The 21,641-nt window shown below is 40.7% G+C and overlaps 2 protein-coding genes across 3 annotated transcripts in view; one reads left to right on the forward strand and one right to left on the reverse strand.

Annotated features, from left to right (window-relative positions):
- The window catches only part of LOC136427721 (protein FAM91A1-like), a 41,696-nt gene extending 28,447 nt beyond the window's left edge, over positions 1-13,249 (forward strand). Inside the window, exons 3-20 of the mRNA XM_066416832.1 lie at positions 2,925-3,134; positions 3,751-3,818; positions 4,074-4,187; positions 4,602-4,692; positions 4,998-5,060; positions 5,287-5,432; positions 5,974-6,086; positions 6,727-6,839; positions 7,035-7,144; positions 7,509-7,595; positions 8,149-8,357; positions 8,786-8,873; positions 9,189-9,257; positions 9,597-9,752; positions 10,768-10,837; positions 10,960-11,380; positions 11,636-11,705; positions 12,191-13,249. Coding sequence (XP_066272929.1) covers positions 2,925-3,134; positions 3,751-3,818; positions 4,074-4,187; positions 4,602-4,692; positions 4,998-5,060; positions 5,287-5,432; positions 5,974-6,086; positions 6,727-6,839; positions 7,035-7,144; positions 7,509-7,595; positions 8,149-8,357; positions 8,786-8,873; positions 9,189-9,257; positions 9,597-9,752; positions 10,768-10,837; positions 10,960-11,380; positions 11,636-11,705; positions 12,191-12,331 — 2,339 coding nt within the window. The 3' untranslated portion in view covers positions 12,332-13,249. The remainder of the gene's footprint in view (positions 1-2,924; positions 3,135-3,750; positions 3,819-4,073; positions 4,188-4,601; positions 4,693-4,997; positions 5,061-5,286; positions 5,433-5,973; positions 6,087-6,726; positions 6,840-7,034; positions 7,145-7,508; positions 7,596-8,148; positions 8,358-8,785; positions 8,874-9,188; positions 9,258-9,596; positions 9,753-10,767; positions 10,838-10,959; positions 11,381-11,635; positions 11,706-12,190) is intronic.
- LOC136427722 (M protein, serotype 2.1-like) lies at positions 12,823-20,872 on the reverse strand. 2 transcript variants are annotated; one of them, XM_066416833.1, is made up of 13 exons: positions 20,363-20,872; positions 19,463-19,525; positions 19,242-19,328; positions 18,737-18,877; positions 18,096-18,210; positions 17,627-17,826; positions 17,075-17,147; positions 16,327-16,791; positions 15,573-15,731; positions 15,154-15,311; positions 14,806-14,928; positions 14,402-14,587; positions 12,823-14,210 (listed from the first exon to the last, which is right to left on the reverse strand). In XM_066416833.1, the coding sequence occupies exons 1-13, from the start codon at positions 20,528-20,530 to the stop codon at positions 14,169-14,171; spliced, it is 1,980 nt and encodes a 659-aa protein (XP_066272930.1). In that variant the 5' UTR covers positions 20,531-20,872; the 3' UTR covers positions 12,823-14,168. The 2 variants fall into 2 exon arrangements, with proteins under 2 accessions (XP_066272930.1, XP_066272931.1); XM_066416834.1 differs by lacking the exon at positions 16,327-16,791 and having other exon boundaries at positions 20,363-20,871.
- Between the last annotated feature and the right edge of the window lie 769 nt (positions 20,873-21,641).

Genomic DNA, 21,641 nt, shown 5'->3' on the forward strand with positions numbered 1-21,641 from the left:
ATTCCTACAACTACAAAACATTTTACTGTCCCCTTAAGGACTGGAAGCAATGAGTTGTTCCGTCCCAGTAAAGCCTTCCTTTTCAGGAGCTAAAACAATTTAAACACACTCCACTACAGAAGCACACTAGCACACTGTCTTGACTGGTCTGGTGGGTCACTCTTCAACTTTAACCTCTAGTTTTTGGACACACACCTGCACACCTGGCTTACCACCAATGGTCAATTATCTATCTCTCACCTGGAAATCTTAATGTTTGTGAAACATTTAGCAGTCAGTGCCCTCCAATTAGTAATTAAGTAAATGGACAAGAGTTTTTGTAAACATTTGTTTCTATGTTCAAAGCTTTTCAACATGGCTTTCAACATTAAAGACGGTATAAACAGCTTAGAGATGGTTGGAAAACAGTAAACTTAGAGAAGTTACTGAAGTCTTGAGGGAGTTGTCTCTTCCTCATTTAGCACAATGTGTGCCCCCCTGCAGGGCCCCTTAGATATGACGCAGCATGTTCCATTATATGGTGACCTAATTTTATTGAAGTAACCTTAATCGAAGTAGACAGTGTATCCTCGAAAATCAAATATACTGTTTTCAGTTGTCTCAATAGATTAGGATTAAGACTTTGTAATATCCTGCACACATTGTTTATTTTTAGTGCTACACATGATACCATAATTTATTTCATCCTTTTAACTTTTATTCCCAACATGTTTTTCAGAGACCATAGCCAAGCCCTTGTTCCAGATGAAAACTCATGTATAGCAGCTATACTTTCAATTGGTTCGAGGTTGATATTCCAACATTTTGCTTAACTTTCATTAAGGAAGGAAAGACCATTTTCCTAGGTAAAGTCTTAAACCTGTCAGAGGACAAGAAGATCCTATTACATCCTCTGAAGTTGACAGCAATGAAGTAAAATGTTTAATAAGTATCCTTCCTTGTAGGATGTGCAACAGTGCAGCTTTTGTGTGGGACTGTAGACTGGGTTCCACTTGATGAAGTCAAAAGCCATCTGCGGACCACCCCTGTGGCTGCCAACTCTTCTTGAACCAGACCGTAACCTTGGTCTAACCTTACGAACTTGAATGCTTCAGTCCTAACTGATGTTGTCATCCATACAGCGCTGTGTTTACATATGGTGTTGGGGTGGAATTTTAAGAATTTTAAGTAGAGGGCGCAAAAACTGTCAGTCTAAGCTCTAAACTTTCTGTTCCATTGATGATATACTCTCCCCCTCCCCCTGCCTAAAGTTGGGAATGTTGGAACTTTGAGCCTCCCCTCCTACACACCGCACAACACCTGCTACAGATATCAAATATGATTATGTCTCCTTAGAGTGACATGTTTCATTAATAAACCCGGACGTATGCCAGAGATGTTATGTTCTTTACTGCAAAATATTAGATAATTCATATCTTCCCTACAACATCATCCTTAATGATTCCTCAGACTAATCAGTTCAGGTGTGAATTTGCCTCTTAGATGTAGTTTTTGGTAAATAACATTTCATCATTGTCTTGCAAATGGCAATTTCATTAACATGATATATCACTTACAAAATTACCTATTTTGCACTCACATTCATAATTCATATCTCGGCCTAATGTGCAATGAAGTTATTAGTTTTTAATGTGTAACACACATTGGCTGCTCACAAGTGTGTATGATACCTGAGTCAGACCTTAGAGAATCATGTAACACATAAAATAATCAACATTGTCTGAGATGTATTTACCATATCTTACAGAGGAGTCATTCTTTTCAATTGAAATTAGCACCAAAGAAAGGACAAGGCCAACTGGAAGACAAGTCAGTCAGTGTCCGTTGAAGTCTGTTTTCTCCCTCTGTGAATGAAGGTATCCCATAACTACCTGTAGGATTTGGAGATCGGAAGTTTGAGGACTCCCCGCCAATCTTGGTCAAGGGTCATCAGATAGAGAAAAGTTAATCATCCCAGCAAAGACCTGGATTTACCCAGAAGGTTATTACCAGATGGTACTGTGGGGTCTTCCACCCCAGAGGGAGTAAGCATTCTCACGGAACAGCTTTATGAAATATGCTGATTCAAAGGCTACCAGATGTCATTTTGAAAAATAGATGTAAATGGTGATAGTATTTCTTTGTTTGGCACTGGTCATTATAATCATAATTGTATTTGATAAGTCTTTTTGTGGTCAGACCTTGGAAACCGCAAACAGACCAGACCAGGTCTGTAGAGGAGGGGCTCAGTAGAGGTCACTAGATAGATTAAGAGATTACTATTGTTGAACAGCACTTTAGATAGCAGAAAGTCTAGGACTTGTGGATACTCTTTGATCTGGGGTTCATACAATAAGATAGCAATCAGCCAATCTAAAAATCACTTAAGGCCTTGAGAATTATCAGTGATAAGCACTTCTGCCTTCTTAACCTTTAGAATGTATAAGTTCACTGCCTGAAATACCAAGAATATAATACATTTCTGTTGATTGCCCCCTTGTGGATGTGTGTTGAACTGCAGTAGCCTTGCCCCAGCTGCCCTCTCAGCAGGAGATGGATAAACAGCTGATGACATTACATGTGCATGTGCTTGTTATCATGTACCGCCTGTTCATTAGTACACACTTACACTGGAGATGGTCTGCTCATGAGTTAGCCATGACAGTGTTAGCCTTTTAATTTGCTGTCTGTAAAACCGGTTTGATGCCGACAGTGCGCATTGTGAAGACTGCTTGTTGATAAGCTTACCACATATCACCTTTGCCAACTGATATGTGCCCAACAACTACATCTTAACATCTGGAAAATAAACACCAGTTTCCAACAGAATTAATTTTTTTGGTTGGACAGTGTCAGTTCAATTCTTGTTTATGTTTCTTCTTTGTAGCATAATTAGACATGACTCAATGTGCATAAAGCCTTATCGCTTTCCTGTACCCCCTCAGTGCGCCATGTCCGTAAAGACGAGAAGCGTTACTACGAGGACCTGTTGCAGTACAGCCGTGAGCACCTGCTGCTGTACCCGTACCACCTGTCTGACATCATGGTGAAGGGCCTGCGCATCACCCCCTTCTCCTACTACCTCAGGATCATGGAGGACACCATGGCCAACGAGAAGAGCTACGACTCCCTGCCCAACTTCACTGCTGCTGACTGTGAGTAAAGCCCCAGTTACACATAGCCGAACATGGCCTCCCAACCTTCTCCCACCCATGGTTTGGAATGGTTCGGGAGCTAGGTCAGCTGGTTTTCGGTGCGGTTTGCTGGTGTTCAGCTTTGGACGGGAGGTCTAGAATGGTTGGGAGTAAGACTTAGTCATGATCAGTAGAGGTCAGGGTGTGTTTGGGAGTCAAATTTGACTCTTAATCTACAACTAGTCAGACTGCTCCCAAACTACGGCCAACCTTGGTTTGCTGGTAGTTGGGAGCCATGTTTGGCTATGTGTAACCAGGCTTTAGGAACTGAAGCTGTGAATACATTTTTTCCTCTATGAATGAATACTGAACTTTACACAGACCAATACTTGGAAGACTTGGGACATACCCAAAATTTCTTACAAGTTATGTAAAGTTCAGTCTTTATTTATAATGTCATTTACCAACATAGATGAACTTTAATAATGATAATCGAAGATGGTTTTCCTGTTTGGTTCATCACTAAGAGTGCATGATTAAGATGTCCAAGATTAGATGATCATTGAATAGATGCCAGTAGTATGCATGGCTTCGCTACAACTTCTAGGCGTCCTGACTTCTGATACCATTTTGACAGGCCTGCGACTGATGGGCATCGGCAGGAACCAGTACATTGACCTGATGAACCAGTGTCGCTCATCGAAGGTAAAGTAGTGCTTACTTAGCCTTGTCTGAAATGAGTAGGGAAATCATCTGGCAACAATGCTACCATGTACATTATAATGAGTGAAGGATCTTCAATTCTGATTTGATAAAAAAAAACAGAACACACTTTGTACATAATCTGTAGAATGGTGTTCTGTAAATACCACTGACAGTAGTGAATGCAATTCTTTTGTTATGGATTTTCTTCTAGCTTGCATCTGATTTGTTCAAGTCAATGTTGTTTTTCCTTCATAGAAATTTTTCCGGAGAAAGCCCATCAGGGACCTGTTACCGACCACGCCGGTGGACATCAGTCTGGAGCCGTGGTGGATCTCACAGGCTGGGTACATTACAGAGGACGACATCAAGGTAGGCTGGACGCACCTCTTCGTCTGACCTTCATCTTACCTTCATCAATACTTCTTTGTAGTCATGTTTTCTCATTCAGTGTATGAGATGAAATGAGGCTTGTCAAGATACACACAGTACACAGTACAATGTACATGTATGGCAACAATTATCAAACATGGAACAAAATAGAGGTTAAGAATAAAACTTAGGTGAGGCTAATGATTAGTTTCGGTATTTTTTATCTAATGACAAAGCAGTCTTTTATATATTTACCTAACTGCTGGCATTTGAGGGGATTTGTGCCATGATTTCCTATATTTTTGTCATTTTCATGTCTTAAAGCTACCAGGAACAGAATGATATCTTTGTCACGAGATGTTGATACATGGGACTGAATTTTGACCTCATTACTTCTAACTCTTCTTTCATCAGATGTGTAAAGTTTCTGAGAAGAACTTGGTGGACATAATCATTGACAGCGGGCCACAGGAGATAGGGATGCTGGACTACAAATATATACAGAGTAAGTCAGATTTTTTGATAAGGAGATTACAGTGAAGAAACTGTTGAGGAAGTCACAGAAATGCTAGGAATACTTTAAGTTTAGGCATGTTATTTGTTGTCAGCATTTTACATTTTCACTGCTATGGGCTCATCTTTGATCAATTATATCCTCAAATAGAAAAAAAACTAATGTTAGTACTAACCCGTCCACTAGAAGTCAGATTATAAGTGAACGTTATATGTATCTAGCACCCGTGATAGTGTGTGTGTTGCAGTTAGCTGTGAGTTTCACTATTAACATGTCTGGTGTCATCTCTGTGACAGGTCTGTACCACAAGGGACTTGTGTATCTGGAGGTTCCTATAAATGATGATGACTGCATCATTGGTGAGTGCTTTCAAATTTTGCAGCAACAAGCCTTTAATCATGGCAAAACTTTGTCAAATCCATAGCCCTACACTTTTCTTTCTTAATACAGTTAAAAAACTAATTATGACATTCACTTTGCCTGTGATACTGAATGCTCTCAATGTTTTATAGCCTTTCATCAATCATACATGTATATTGGAAGTTAGTTTATTTTGATTTTGATGTTCTCCTCTGCTCCCAACAGTTCCTCCCCTGGAGGGATTTGTGATGAATCGAGTACAGGGAGACTATCTGGAGACTCTGCTCTACAAGATCTTTGTGTCCATTGATGAGCACACAACAGTCAATGAACTGGCCAATGTACTACAGATAGACCTGCAACTAGTCAAGGTACGGAGCTCATGACCATACGTTGCTGTACATACTGTGTGCAAGATCAAAATACTAATAATTACTTGAATCTCTTACTTAAGGTTTTCACCTTTTTGCTGTACATTGATCAAAGGTATCAAAAAAACTGCTTAAAGATATGCACCTGTTTTGCCCTCTCTTTTGCATGGTCTGTAATAGACTCAAATAGATAGAGAAATAACGAAACTGCATACTGTAATTCTTGATTTGTTAACTGTAACTTAATTTTAGCTAATCTAACGGTCATTGGTCAACCGCTAAAATTTCATTATCGCAAATATTTCATCACTAATATTTGAGACAGTAATGTTTGTTCCCACCGTTAAGATTAAGTGCCCTGACCTACTACATTTTCCCCCAAACTCTATATTTTCCTCCCGCTATATTTAAGTGATTTACAGTATCTATAAGAAGTCATCCCTCCTCCTGGTTGTGTGATTTAGCTCACAAAAGACATGCATGTGTTAAAACATGTAGCTGTGAGTAACTGTGCGTGTGTTTCCTATGCCTGATGTTACAGAATGCCGTGTCCATGTTCTGCCGGCTGGGCTTTGCTAAGAAGAAGGGATCAGACCCAGATGCTGACAGCCTCCATCCCTCCTGGAGAAACAGGCCTATTTCTACACAGAAGAAGTAAATCCTTTCTGTGACAACAGCAGTACCTTGGAACATACCAGCATTTGGCTACACCTTCAGCAACAGTAAAAATCCAAAACACAGGCAGCAATTATCTACTATTATCAACCATTATGTGCTTGTCCTTGGTGCTGAACAGCAGTCACATACATGGTATAGAAATAAAAGGCTTGTGCTTGGACATAGTTACAAGCAATGTTGAACAATTTGTTTCTGTTACATTAGAGCTATTATCAACCATTATGTGCATGTCCTTGGTGCTGAACAGCAGTCACATACATGGTATAGAAATAAAAGGCTTGTGCTGGGACATAGTTACAAGCAATGTTGAACAATTTTTTTCTGTTACATTAGAAGTAAGTCTACTCCAAAGGACTGTTATCTGTCCTTGGTACTGAATATCTGGCTAATGGCCTACAAGTACAAACTTTTAATATCATGAGAACCTTGAAGATTACAGATTTGCCTGTATTAGTTATTACATACACTGTCAGGTACACTACACTGCAATAATTACTCTGGGAAGTGGTATCAATCCCCATCCATTGGACAAGATACCATACTTCATAATACTATATACTATACTATAAACAAATTTTAGACATAACCATAACAATTGTCTCCATGCTGTCTCCAGGTTGTCCCAGGAGGAACAGCTGCTGATAGACTGGGGTTCTACTGTCCAGCCTGCCAGCAGTGAGCTGTCAGCTGATGAGGTGGACACAGTAAGTCTAGAGGAGCACAGCTCAGGTACGTAGCTTCTCACCATGCCTACTGGATGTATAGAATTTCTAGCTGAATACTTACTACGTTTTTTAGTAATGTCAAAGGAATATATGGCAGTTTTTTTATTCCGTCTGAGATGTATGACCTGAGTTGCATATTCAGCTGGTAAAAAACAAACTAAAGCAATGTTTCAAGCCCATCTTTCTTGACCCTCCCCAGCTGACACGGCCAGTATCGGCAGTGCCACCACCTCAGGCTACACAAAGAGGATCGGTTTCCTGTTTGATTCCACACTGACAGCCTTCCTCATGATGGGCAATCTGTCACCGGTAAGAAATACTGTATTATTAATTCTGCTGCAGACTGTGGCATCCTGGCATATTCATGGTTATTTCTTTTGGTAGTTCACAGACTTGTCAATGAAGTGAGGTCTTTGACAAAAATCCCTTCATTTTTATAGTAGAATAGAATTTGAAACTATTGAACTATTTTTCTAGGAAGATTTAAAGATCAAATGAGTTTGTATGATGATGCTGAAATATTCCTATTGATACAGAATTATGTGTATGCGAAGTCACGAACAATGTATGATATTAATAATCCTAAAAGTGTATTTGTAAGCAGAGTTAGCAAACTTGGGGAGTTACCAAAATTCTACAATTTACCAAGGACTGTTCTCTCTGTTAACTCCAGGGTCTGAAGAGCCATGCCGTCACCATGTTTGAGGTGGGAAAACTGTGTGACGAGTCACTGGACAGCTTCCTGGCAGAGTTAGAGAAGGTGGGTTTGTCACTTGCACAACTGTATGTGTTTTACAGGGTGGTAGAACTGGAGAAAAAGATGCTGGGAAAATTGTAAATGTTGCTGACTAAATATTAACTCTGTACTACATTTAAGTTTAGATCTGCTGTGTGAGTGTTATATAGACTACAGTATAGCTTAGATTTGAAAATTCATGGTCGGAAAGATGATTCCTTGCTTCTATTCTCTGTCATTGTGGGAAAAAACGTTTACCTGGTGATGGCTGAAAACAGAAGACTTTTTTCGAATTTTCACCACTGTGACAGTGGGAAGCTGTTCCTTTCTGCTTTTACCTGTAGGAGGGCCTGCATGCTCTTTTCCGTAAAGCATTGGCAGCCTATTTTCATTTCCCAAAATTTGTATGGAAAGCCATCTTATACCGGAATCGTAGGAAGGCGACAAAATTGTGCGAATTTCCTTCCTTGATTTTAGAGTAATATGTAGGTGGTACTTCTCAATTCAGCGTAAACCGTTGCTGAGACCCCCCATGTAGACCCTCCTGTAGTTCAAAGTTTCTGTTTTTCCTCCACAGATAGAGACAGTAGGAGAGGGAGAGGCCCAGCGCTACTTTGAGCATGCCAACACCTTAAGAAAGACTCTGGTGTTCTTGCGACACAACAAAGACCTTTCCCCTGACCCAGACTTCCAGAACACGGGACTGGGGGTGGACCTGGTCCGCTGTGAGAGCCTTCTAGGGCTGGACCCGGGCACGTGCAGTAGGGTGCTCAACAAAAACTACACGTAAGAAAAACTCAACGTCAACTCTCTTATTCTGTCAAGGTACGCTAAGACCGCTACATCAAAATACGGTGAATTTAAAGAATCTACTAATTCAGCGTCAGTAATCACCAAGGTATGCTCACTTCAGGTTTCCAGGTGTTCAAGACATTCTTGAGAAGACCTTGACCAAATTTTTTTAAATGTGGCAGTCTTATAGGGTACCCAGCAGAGATATAATACATGTAATTATATAAGAAGTATCATTACACAGGCATTTTTTTTACATGTTTGTGATCACTCACAATTCCGAGTATGTCCCACTATCCACATTGTATGTGTGTCATTTCTGCAACGTTTAAATCTTTCCATTTTTGGAATCTTCAGTTTTACAACTAGTCATGAGGCTTGTACTTTGTTCATCATCATGAATCCAATACTCTGAATACTAGGTTGCTGATCTCCATGGCACCACTGAGCAACGAGATCCGGCCTGTCAGCAGTTGCACCCCACAGCACATCGGCCCTGCCATTCCTGAGGTAGGCCAAAACTGCAATCCACCACACCCACATCTCTTTGCAGGGATGCAACTTTATTGAAAAAAATTGAGACGATGCTCATCAAAAATATGTAAAAACATTAATCCTTTAAACCCAAGATGGCTGAATGAAATAGTAGCAATGCACTTGTGTGAACACTCTATGCCATTATCTATGCACTTGTATCTAAACAATCAGTTAGGCTGTGTTTCACTTTCATGTACGTGTCTTGAGGTCAAAGAAATAATCTCCAAAACCGTCAAGCTATTTACAGAATTTACCCCGTTCTGTAATGTTTGTTTTTGCACACTCCAGGTTAACTCCATCTGGTTTAAGTTGTTCCTGTACCATGTGACTGGATGTGGACCTCCTACACTTCTTCTGGTGAATAAGTCTCAAATCACCACAGTCTTAATTTTCCTTAATATAGCATCACGCCTACTTAAGAATTCTCCCATACCTTACATATATAGTGTCTTTTAAATGTTCATTTAATAATCAAATATTCTAAAGCTGTCTATCGGTTAATTTTCGTGATGTTATACAGTACCAGGTTTGTCAAGTATCGCTACATGCTCCTGTTATGTAAATCTAAGATCTTATCATTGTCTAGTGTTATACTAAGACTGGTAATATTTGATAGATAGCATTTAGTGAAAACCAAACTAAGACTAAATATGAAATATTGCTTGTGCATGAGTTTTGACATTTTTGTGTGAACAGGTGCGAGGTACGCGGTTGCGCCGGCTGCCATCGGTGTTCCAGGAGTACGACCGGCTCCTGATCACCACCTGGGGTCACGACCCGGGCGTGGTGGCGACATCGAATGTCCTCCTAACGCTGAATGACGCGCTCACACACTCCGCTGTGCTCATACAGGTACAACTAACCTCCTACACTGTCTGGGACTGGTGGACATTTCTTATCCACATTTTAGTGTGTGTAGATGCTATATGGCAGATATACACCAGTTTGCCTTTGTCCTGCATCTATGTTTTCAAAAAAGTGAAAGAGAATTCTAACAGTTTCTCTTTGAACCATTGGTTGCTGCAATGTATTTCTCCAAGCTCTAGAATGTAATGCATGAAGCAGTCCTATTTCTAGTTTTATGGTAGCTTTGCCATATCACTGTACTGCAGCTCATCAACATAATTTATGTGAAAAGCAGTTTTGGCGCAATTTATTCATGTCAATAGACAAAATTATTTTTGTTTGCATCTACTTAAGATAAAACTAATTTATAAACATATCTAAAAGGTTGAAATTTGATCTATGTTTGTTAATTATGATATTGCATTTCATCTGTGATACAGTGGACCACAATGAAAAAAATGTATCAATGTCCTTGGTTGACCTGTCAGACCCTTATCAGTATAAATTATGCAAATGATAATTTTTGAATGGCCTGTGATTCCGACCTGTTTCATGGGCCAAATTTAAAACCAAAGAAGTTCTTGTACACATAACATTTTGTCTGTCGGAGACTACATTTTGCACATACCAAGTCTTGATGCCGGATCCACTGTATTGAACACTCGCCTGACATTTTCTGTTTTCTTTTCGTATTTCCTCAGAAAGACTGTTGAGTGCTGACTTGCACATTTTTGAAAAGCACTATTGGATAGCATAGACGTTTTCTACTCTGTACTGTCTTGAGTCTTGTATTCTCAGTATTGTAGTGTTGTGAACAGAGATTAATCAGGTTACAGCGGCTTTCGTTAACTTTGTAAGTGGCTGTGCACGTAACCAACTAAAGGCAGTTCTATGGTGTAACCTCTTTCCACCTACATGTAATAAAGCTACAAGTGAAGAGGGTTTGCAGGTTATGCCTACCTGCCTACTGGTACAGTGTGTGTTGAGTGTACATAACACTACATGTTACTGGTTGTCCCAGGCTCATGGACTGTACACAGATGGTGAGACAGAATATGTTCCCTTCCCTCTGGAGGATGCAGGTGACAAAGGTAGGGACTTATCACCTATTGATGTATAGTTGAAATCGGTTGACTAGCATTTGAACTTCATGGTTGTTTATGGACCCCCTATTGCCTCACAATATCAATGCATAAACAATGTGTTTTCTCAGTATTGTTCTCCAGGAACATGATGCAGGCCCACTATGCGGTACAGAAGCTGGCCTCCCAACTGGACCTCAGCCACACATGTGGCTATGTCACCATGCTGAAGACTGGCAAGACTCATCGCACCTCATCCCAGGTCATCGCCATGCCAACACAACAAGGACAGAACGCCACGGATGGACAGAAGGAGGGATCCTCCAGTGGAGAGAACAACGGGGACTCGTTTGTGATGGTGAATCGGGACACTCTCTCGCTCGACGTCTCATCACCGCTGAGGAACAATGGAAGAAAAGAAGGACAGACGGAGGAAACGGAGGCTGAGTGGGTTATGCTGGACATGTTCTATGGGATCCCGCTGTTTAACGGGGAACTGAACACACGGGTGTGCGAGAGGATGGCTGCTCAAGGGCTGTGTAGGCTGGAGAGGTCAGTAATCAATAGCTGCAAAGGCATGGTCATAATGAAGCATTTGGATTCTCATTTTATCTCCTTTATTATCCAAAGGCAAGACAACAAAGTTGATCTATCTTCACCATGTTTATCAACTTATTTGAAACTTTCTGTATCTATTCTATTGTAGGTTTATATATTTGAAGTAAAATGTTACCGGATAATTTGTCTGGTTTACTGACTTGAAGAGATCTTATTGAATCTGAACCATGATTTTAACTCCCTCTACAGTCTTGGGGAGCTGCTCCACTCCAGTCGAAAACTGGTACTGCAGCTGCTGGACTTCATATCTGAAAACCAGGTCTGTACCATTTGCTTCAAAAGTTATCTTGTATCTTCATGATGATCTTTACTCTTTCTCTTTGTATCTGAAAACATGATTAGGCCACACCAATTTGATTTCTTGGTTAAATGCTAGATTAGAAAATTGACATGAAAACAGAATCTCAGAGGAAAGTTTGTACTTTGGTCATACAGTTTCAGGGAGTGAACATGGTCAGGTGCAAGTTTTCCCCCTAGCTTTCTGTTTTAATGATGTCCTTGTGCTAAAATTAAAAAAAAATCCATTAACCAAGAAATTAAATTGGTGTGGCCTAAGATTGTTATCACAAGGCTTTATAATAAGATTGTTTACACAGATATAAAAGCTCTTGATTATCGTATATTTAAGAAAATTAACTTTAATTTGAACATTATTGTATTTTTCTTGTTTGAAGTACATTTTTCCCCATTTGGCTTGCTGGTGCAATTTTAATCACGTAAACACTAATATTGTTTCTTCAAAAGGATCTGCCCATTGTACCAGAGCAGGGGGGAGATGGCCTAGCCCCTGTTGGAGGGACCACGAGTCAGGACCATGGCGTGCCCCTCCCCACCAGGAATCTACTGTTCCATGAGGGGAAACTAGCAATGTGGGACGGCAAGTAGGACAGGGAGGCCAAAACTGCTGCTTTCATGTTCATCTCTTCTACTTATTATAAATGTATTAGTTTCTGTCATAGCTGTCAGGATTACCCAACTATAGCCCTGGAACTAAAAATTTTAGTCTGAAGAGATGTGAAGGTTTAAATGAACTTTTAGCTTTGTGTCAGAGATTAGAATGACAGAGCAAATGTCACAGTATTTGTTAGCATTCTGGGAGGTTATCATGTCACAGATATTCTCATTTGTCATACAAGAAGGTCCCATAAAAGTTTCAGGAAAGAAAGGACTTGTGGAAACTTCATTTACTAATTGTGGATTAGCAATCTTGACTTAAATAGTTTTCAACAAGTTTTGGGATCAATTGTGGTAGGCTTGCCGGGTGCCACAAGTCATTCATTGTGGCATATATAGCCTTTGTAGTACATTGTATGCTTATAAAGTCAGTGAGTAACCCCATAAAGCAGTTGCATGTTAACTGGTTTATTACGTTAAACAGAGACACACATTTTGTACCATCATCCTGTCACACTTTTTCCTTAAGTAAAATAGTACACAAAATCAAATCTGTTGAACATTTAAACTATTTCAAGGATGCCAACCTTAAGATTCAATAGTGTCAAGTGAAATCTATGTGCAATCCTCCATTCCAAAGATGTTGGCATCTTGAAGGGACAATGTACGGAAACAGGTACAATGTAGATTGCTGTTCCCATGTCATCAACGTTTGTTTGATTATCACAGAGCTTTGTGTAGAATGATCTGAAACCCAAACGTAGACATGCCAGCATTCCCTAGTTATCAAACACTCTGGTTATATCAAAAACAGAATCGATATCAATGCTTTAGATTAACACAAAGTAAGATCGAAATTGTGTTATCCTCTTTAAATGTTTCTATATACTATTAGATGTATACATATTCTTAAGATATATACATATTAGAGATGTAGTACCTTTTTTCCATTTACTAGTACTTAGTAAAGAAAGCTTATTTGTACATACAATATAAAAGTTTAAGAACAAAATATGTCCTATGGTTAATCTAGGATAAGCAAAATTCTGATGATAAGTTAGTTCTATTCAAATTCAACATTCAAAATAGATGTGCAATGATTTGACCTATATACATTGTACATACTGTATTACTGCTACAAATGTAATACAGTCAGAAGAAATTGAGTGCACTGGTTGTCTGAGAGATTGTTGACTATTATTATTATGAAATATATAATTGTTCTCAAGTTAGAACCTTTTTTGGCAACAGTGCATGCATGTTTCATAGGAAGATATCTGTCCACCTCTTCTAGACTTAATAAGCATTCCCTTGGTACTTGTAAAATCTAATAAAGTGTTGAAAAGCTGGAACACAATAGTCTGTTTATTTGAGTTTACCAAGCATTTTTGTCACAGCATGATTGTATAACTCTATGTAGTACTAGGAAAACAAAACGTTCATGATCATGTAAAAAAAATTGTTGAGGTAGATAACTCATAGGTCTTTGTCAATGACAGCAGATGTTTCAAGACATCAACAAGTACATAACACCCCTGCACATGTGAACTGATAAAACAGCTTCACACCAACTCAGCTGCCTACAGGTGGGTTTGTAACAATATACAATCTGGATGCAGGATCCTTCCTATTCCTACTTAAGCCTCCAGAGGTACAAGTCTTCCGGCGGACTAATGTAAACTATTTTGGGGTATATTTGCCAATAAAACTTCTCCAACAGTTTCCTTTAACAGCGATGGAACACGACAGGCTCAGAATCTACAGAAATGTATTCTGTTCTGACATTGACATCTCACATGTACAACATGGACAGCTTTATCCACCATAATCAGGCTGCTCCCTCCAGTACTTCATCTGCCATTCCGTTTGCCTGGGGCAACAGAAAGTAAACCAACAGATTCATACATGACTGCAGCACATAAGTAATCTACAGCTTGGAAGGTTATAGTTATTGAAATATGTAACATTTTCTTATCAATGATCACAATATGAACAGTTTTGATGTTATGAATGTGTGTATCTTGAATAACTGAATCAACATAAAGAGTTATTGGTTCTCACCCAGAGGAAGAAGGCAGCTGCTCCAGCGCTGTGGTCCCGCACCTCCTCCAGCCGGAACGGTACCAGCATCTCCTGCACTTTGGTTGCCATGGCAACTGGTATCTTGGCAACGTCACAATGCTCCACTCTCTGCTTTAGGCCATCCTTGCCTGATTTACCCACCAGTGTTTTCAAGGCAGACCATTCCTGGACAACACATGGAACAGATCTCAACATGGGCTATTCCATTCTCAAGTAGGGAATGCATAAAGCTGAATGAATGATGCACAATCCTATATTTCTCAGCATTAGAAGTTGCTGACAATGACACCAAACAGTTCTTAATCTTATTAGTTCTGCCCTTAAGAATGTCTAGCCTATAGCCCAAGCCATCCCTACCGGTTGCTAGGCAGTGCCCCACCCACCTTGATGTCCTTCTCATTCTCCCCCAGCAGTAGGAAGGTCGCCGTCATGACCTTGTGGACAGGCTCTGAGGCATTCTTGTAGGACCGGATTTCAGCAATGGTCGACTGTTTGATGTTCAGTACCTGTTGATTGAAGAAACCATCGATAAAAAGGACAGTAACGTAACGCCAATGCTACTATATTTGTGACGCTCTGTAAATGAAACATCTCTGAACATCCCACCTGTCGTGGTGAAGTATAGTGCTAAAAATAACATTTTGAATTATAGCAATATTAAACCATTGTGTGTACTTCATGTAGAAGCAACCATATATCTCTGAAAACATGCCCCTTGTAAGGCCCCCTACCTCCTGCCTGAGCTTGTCCATCTGCTTGATGAGGATGAGCATCTTGTTGGCCCGTGCGACTTCATTCGACATGACGTCCTGCAGCCCTCTCTTCTTGATCTCTGCTAAGACAGTCCCAATTTTCGACAGCTGTCTGTTGGATATAGCCTTGTCCAATGCTGCAGAGAAATGCAACAATTGATTTTTGTACTTTTTTAGACATGTTTAGACTGTTTACCTTACCAGTGACAAAAGAAACTGGAAGAAACTTACAGCAGCCGACTGATGATGATGACAAAGTGTATATATGATTGAGCTCTGAGGCATGATAACTACATGTACATGTAGTCATAAGCCTCTAAGTCTATATGATGTAAAATTTCCTTGGCCTCTGAACCTGAATTCTAGTTGCAAAAGTACCAAAACTACACACCACTCACCTGCCTTCAACTCAAGGACCTTCAGCTGTTTCTGTGCTGCAGGAAGATCTTCTGAGAAGTCTTCCAGTTTAGCATCTTGGAACTCCGTGATGGCTTTTTTGATCTCATTGGCATCATTGGATGTCTGGGCCTCCTTAAGTTTCAAGCGGATTTCTTCCTCTATGGACAAATATCAGGCAAGACACATCAATGACATAGAATTTATTTTGATCCACTTTAGATGGACTGAAAATCTTTTAAGAATTTATTTTGAAAACTGAAACAGACATAGATTTAGTCAATCTTTGCCAAGTGAAGAAGATGTGAAACAGAGTTCATGCATTGGACAGTAGACAGTAGACACCACAACCAAAACCTCATGCAGGGAAAAGACACATCAATTCTGAAAACTAAAACACGTGTGAAGAAGATGTGAAACAGAATTCATACAGTAGACAGTAGACACCACAACCAAAACCTCATGTAGGGAAAGACACATCAATTCTGAAAACTAAAACACGTGTGAAGAAGATGTGAAACAGAATTCATACATTGGACAGTAGACAGTTGACACCACAACCAAAACCTCATGCAGGGAAAGACACATCAATTCTGAAAACTAAAACACGTATGAAGAAGATGTGAAACAGAATTCATACATTGGACAGTAGACAGTGGACACCACAACCAAAACCTCATGCAGGGAAAAGACACACCAATGTACAAGAATGTAGCATGCAGAGTAGATTGAACACCATTATACATAGAACCCCACCACGTTCAGGTGACAGGTCTTGTGTGTCCTCTACATGTACGTCTGCTGTAGTGGTTTGCTCCTTAGATTTCTCACTAACTTCCCGTGGAGTGTGGTCTTGAGTATCTGGCTCCTTCGTCTCGCCATGTGTCTCAGCTTTGCCATCTTTCTTACTTTGAGACTCCCCTGGTTTCTCTTTGTCTGCTTTTTGTTTGTGTTTCTCAGCTGTCTCCCCACACTCACAGTTTATCTCAGCTTTGTCGTCTTTTTTGTTCTGAGATTCATCAATTGCGTCAAGTTTATCAGGGTTTCGTACACCTTCTGCCTTCAAGTTCCCCTTTTTGACAGCTGAAGTTGCCCTGTTCTTGTCTCGGACTGCCTGCTTCTGTTGGCTCTTGTCAGACAGGGCTGCCTGTTGCTGCCTTTCCTTCCCATCATGCACCCTAGTCTTCCCATGGTGCACTTGTGTGCTGGAGGGTGCTACATCTTTGGGGAAAGGCAGCATATAGGTAGTCTTGTGTAACAGATTTTACCAACCGAAACCTACTCCACTTTCTAATTTGCATCTACATGCCTACATTTAGTCTTTATAATGTCCTTGGCACATGTATGTGCTGAAGCAATCATGTGGCAAAAGTGGTTGAATGCATGCAAGAGAGGACATCATAGGAATTACTTATCAATTAAATACAGTATGTGGCTTCTTACTGAGCCCCACAAGACAGCTTGCACAGAATGGTGCTACCAGTAAATGGTTATTATCGCCCACCTTTGATCATTATTGATGCAGAGTCCCCATCTTGCACCTTGTTCAGCTTATGGGATAGGGCCCGATTGTTTTGCTAGAAAAACAGCAATATGTTAGAATGTAAATATATGCAATGTTGGTAACACACTTCACAAAGGCATGATGGCTTATAGGGACGTTGTAAAGACATAACTGCAGAAATAAAGTACTGTATATATATTATATGGAGTACAACATGGTGTATTCCGTAATACACCGGGTTGTGTTCTTTTATGAAATACCCACCAAAAATAACACATACTGTATCAGTTGAGAAAATTTGGTGTAACCTCAAACAAAAAATTGTAACAACACCAATTCCAATGTACAAATTCAGTATTTTAACTTTCGACGGTGGCGCACGCGGCGCATGCAAAGTGCTTTCAAATTATGATTGAAGCCTGTGGGATACAAGTAGAACCCAGTGAGATACTTTAAAAATGAACCGGTCCAGAACACATGAATCAAACCTTATTTAAGCTAGCCCAGGTATGACATAAACAGCCGTATTGTAGACGTAAGCCCCATACACACCTGCAGCTTCTTGACCTTTTCCTTGAGAGCATTGACCTTCAGCTGCTTCTGAAGACGGACGTTCTCCTCTTCAAGCCGTCGCGCCACCAAGAACAGTTCCTTCTCCTCTGGAGAGGCGTCCTCGGGGATTGGCTGGACACCTGACTCGTTGCCATGGTGACCTGCACCGGAGGACGTGATGACCACCTCTGTGTCATCATCTGTTGGACAGAAAACAAAAGGTTTCAAACTTTGTCAAGGACTGTATTCCTAATGGTATTAATTGAATGTTGTTTTCACATGATTTTCTTCTTGTAACATGCACCTGGTGGATTTGGATGTAATGAGCTGGTAATTGTTATCATGTCACAGCTATAGTGTGTTTCTGTCTATTAAAAATATTGAAATGCAATGTACAAAGATCGTTGTCTGCATGTAATGTTGAGCTGGCAACTGTATAACGTTAATCATGAAATGTCCATCATCCCACCTGTTACCCAGCTGTTCTTATCAGGATGCCTCCTCCTCTTGCAGTAGGCACTGCAGACTGTACAGTGGCGGGCCACCAGTGAAAAGGGGGACAGTCTGAACTCGCCTTCCTTCGGCTGTCAGTGAAGAAACATGCAGCATGACTCCCAAACATGCAGCATGACTCATTGCTCATTTACAGACACTAATTTTCTCCAGAAAGTTGTTATCAACCAACACACATGTGTTGTTCACCTTGTAGTGCCTAGTGGCACATAGGTCAGCAAGTTTCCTTTCCGTCAGCAAGCCTGTTTTTGCAGCAGGGTACATTTCTACAGGGAGGGGTTACTAGCCCTTCATCTTTAACGTGGTTGAGGCAAATCCTTGAACACGGGATCCCCATTTCAGGTCCCTTTCGAACAACTAGTACTGGTGCAGCCCCAACCAACGTGTCCTGTCCCCTGTTTTGAACCCAGATCTCCCAGTTAGTTACCAGCTTATTGGAACCAGGAGCTCAACTTTGAGGCTGCTACCAGAGAACCTACAGGGACATCCTTAAGAGGACTGGAGAGGAGTCATGTATGACATGAAGACAAATAACTCATTACCAGAACCAGTTATCTCATTCCACTCTTCTGGAAAATTAAATGAACATCCACTCACCTCCTTGACCTGCCTTGGTGCCTTGTACATGCAGTAGATGGTGACGGAGCCCAGGGCACACCAGATCTCCAGCACGGAGATGATGATGAAACCGATCTCAAAGGAGATGTCACGGTCTAATATGGAGGATGTCTGCACCTCCTACAGGTGAAGAATTCATCATCAAAACATTTACCATCCTGTATGGTCAGTATCTGAGTGTATAGTCTCTCCAAAACTGCAGATAACAATATTTCCAAGCCATATTATCTGCATCCAGGCCCAGAAAGCATATACAAGAAGCTTTAGCTACATTTTTTAAAGATCTTTTCATTTTCTACTATCACTGATCTTCAGAAATACAACAATTGTTGTGAAATATAGTCAATTGCCAACAAACGAGTCCAGATAAGCATTTAAAAGAATCAACTGATGAAAAACATACAGAATTCTCTGCAGCTTTACTAGAATTCAGAGGGATATTCTCAAGCTACACATAGACTAACAAGCATAGAGAGTAACTCACCAGGAAGAGATCCACCATGGCAATGATGAACATGACTGGCCCAAACAGGACACTGTTGATCATGCAGCAGATCCAGTGCTGGCGGGTCTGGAAAAACAACACAGTTGTAACCAGACAACCCATCGACAATAGACTCAACAGTAGCAGAGACACCATGTTCACTGCACTGCAGGTTACAATTTTACGCAATTAGAAAGCCAAACTTGAGAAAAAAATCTAACCTGTTCTTGAACATTGGGCTTGTAGGGTGACACCGCCAGGCCCAGCCCTCCTGCAACCACGAACTGCACACACAAAGATTAATATGTGTAATATATCAATGTTGAAATACTTCTCATCTTCCCGGCAAAGTAAACGAATGGAACAGAAAGAGGTGCTGGCCAGACTAAGAAATAGAGATAGAATCCTTAGTCACATGGATGAAGGTGAGAGTGTTATAAGGTACACAATACAAAGTACTCAGAGAAACTGGGTACATTTTGTTAATTTTCAGATAACATTCACTATCTTTCGTCAGTGATTATCACTATGAAAAGATAGGGGATACTATCTGAAACATCTGACTGTTTACAAAATCTACCCAGCCGACTTTGCTTTGAACAACTTCAAATCTGACTCTTCTAATGTGACTTCTAATAGTTGTTGTAGCTAACGTCAGTACTGCTGAGCGTCGGGATACGCATTTCAGACGCAAGTGTAAGGAATAGCAGAGAGAGGTCCTCCGATGGAAAGTGAAGACAGACTCCAGTTGTTGCCGTGGCCGAGAAACGATTTTTATTCCAAACTCACATGTTCTCTCGTCTCTATTCCTCGAGTCAGTCTGTCTTGTCTAACATACTGTGTTCCTAATTTTATACGTTTCTCAACATCTTCAAGATTATTAGTCATACAGGATGTAGTAAAGGAGTAGCAGTATCAGGGGCAATGGAGATCCTAGTGCCGTCTTGCACAGCCTTGTACAGGATTAGTCATATCATGCACAGAGTACATTTCTCAGAAAGCTGGGGGAGTCCTCTACTTACGGACATATTTCAATATACGCTATATTACACAAGCTGATATCATCGGGCCACCAAAGAAAGGAAGTTTTTGGTAACATTTGAAGCGGAAGAAATACTTACAGGAATCCCACACCAGATGGGTGCTGCTAGTAAACTGGCTTCAAACCCTCCACCCGGGTTGGCCTGGACGTGCGTCACGACGTCTGCGATTCCAAGCAACACCGCCAGGAGGCCCAACAACAGGTGGGCCGCGGCCAAGAACCACAGAACTTTGAACGGAAAACTCATAGTTTCTTCTCCGATTTTAGGGGGCACAGAAAACCTGCTGAACCCGAAATAGGTGTATGCTGTGAGAGTGTTTCACCACGCTCGAGAAATGTTCTCTCAAAAGTTGATATTTGTCAGATAGAGCCCACTAATATTCCAAACTCTTGCGCTGCAGATCAATTCCAGACGGCGGAATTCAGTTGTACATTTTCATCTCTAAGTTCAAAGCGATATGTGTATAGTCAGAAAAACTACGTCCTCGGGCGCATTTCGGTTGTAAACGTCGGCACCTCAAACTGGCGACAAAATTGGTAGGCTGGTCGGTTTTGTCGGTTGGTTCTTCTTGATCAGTAGATGGCGTGAACTACAACTTCTGCAAGAAAGACGAAAAATGTATAATGACTTTTTGAAATAATGATGATTGATGAATAACGTTATATGTAATCACAGAATCTTGTGTGTGCACACGCGTGTTGCGTTGCGCTTTGCTGTTGGTCTATATTTAGTGTCAAAAACGCCCTCACCTAGGTCGGTAGCAATATCAGATGACTAATCAACGTCGTGTAAACCTGCCAGTAAAGAAGCTGTTGTAAATCTAGGCAAGATGATTCAAACGAAAGAGAAATCTGATGATTAGCAGTCTTACCCCACAAAATCTGCTCAAGGCGTACGTGCAAACTCAACACTTCTTTGAAAGAGTGTCAGCCTGTGTGTAGGTTTTCGTGTCAATCTCAAAACAGAAGCCCGCATTTACCTGGTTTCTATGGGTTACCAGGTTTGTTGGTATTACCTTTGTTGTTCAACCCTGAGATGTTTTTACAGACTGGGGTACTTCAAGAACTCTTCCGTGGAATGTCCGATTGATTCCCTTCTGGATCGTTCCGAATCATCAAAGACCGCAGATACTTTGGACTACAGAATGCACATTTGCGCTCACCCTATCGTCTTTTAGTTCCAACACAAGCCATGCCTTTTTCTGATCCCAAAACATTCAACTCTGATATATGTATATAATCAAACGTCACGGCATGCTTCTGCACAATAAATGCTTGTACACTACGCCATGGCCAACATAACATTTGCAGTAGGGGGTGGAAATACCTTAAACGTATAAAGGAAACTAATGGACTGT

Source organism: Branchiostoma lanceolatum, chromosome 2, assembly GCF_035083965.1.
Source record: "Branchiostoma lanceolatum isolate klBraLanc5 chromosome 2, klBraLanc5.hap2, whole genome shotgun sequence".
Classification (NCBI taxonomy): domain Eukaryota; kingdom Metazoa; phylum Chordata; class Leptocardii; order Amphioxiformes; family Branchiostomatidae; genus Branchiostoma; species Branchiostoma lanceolatum.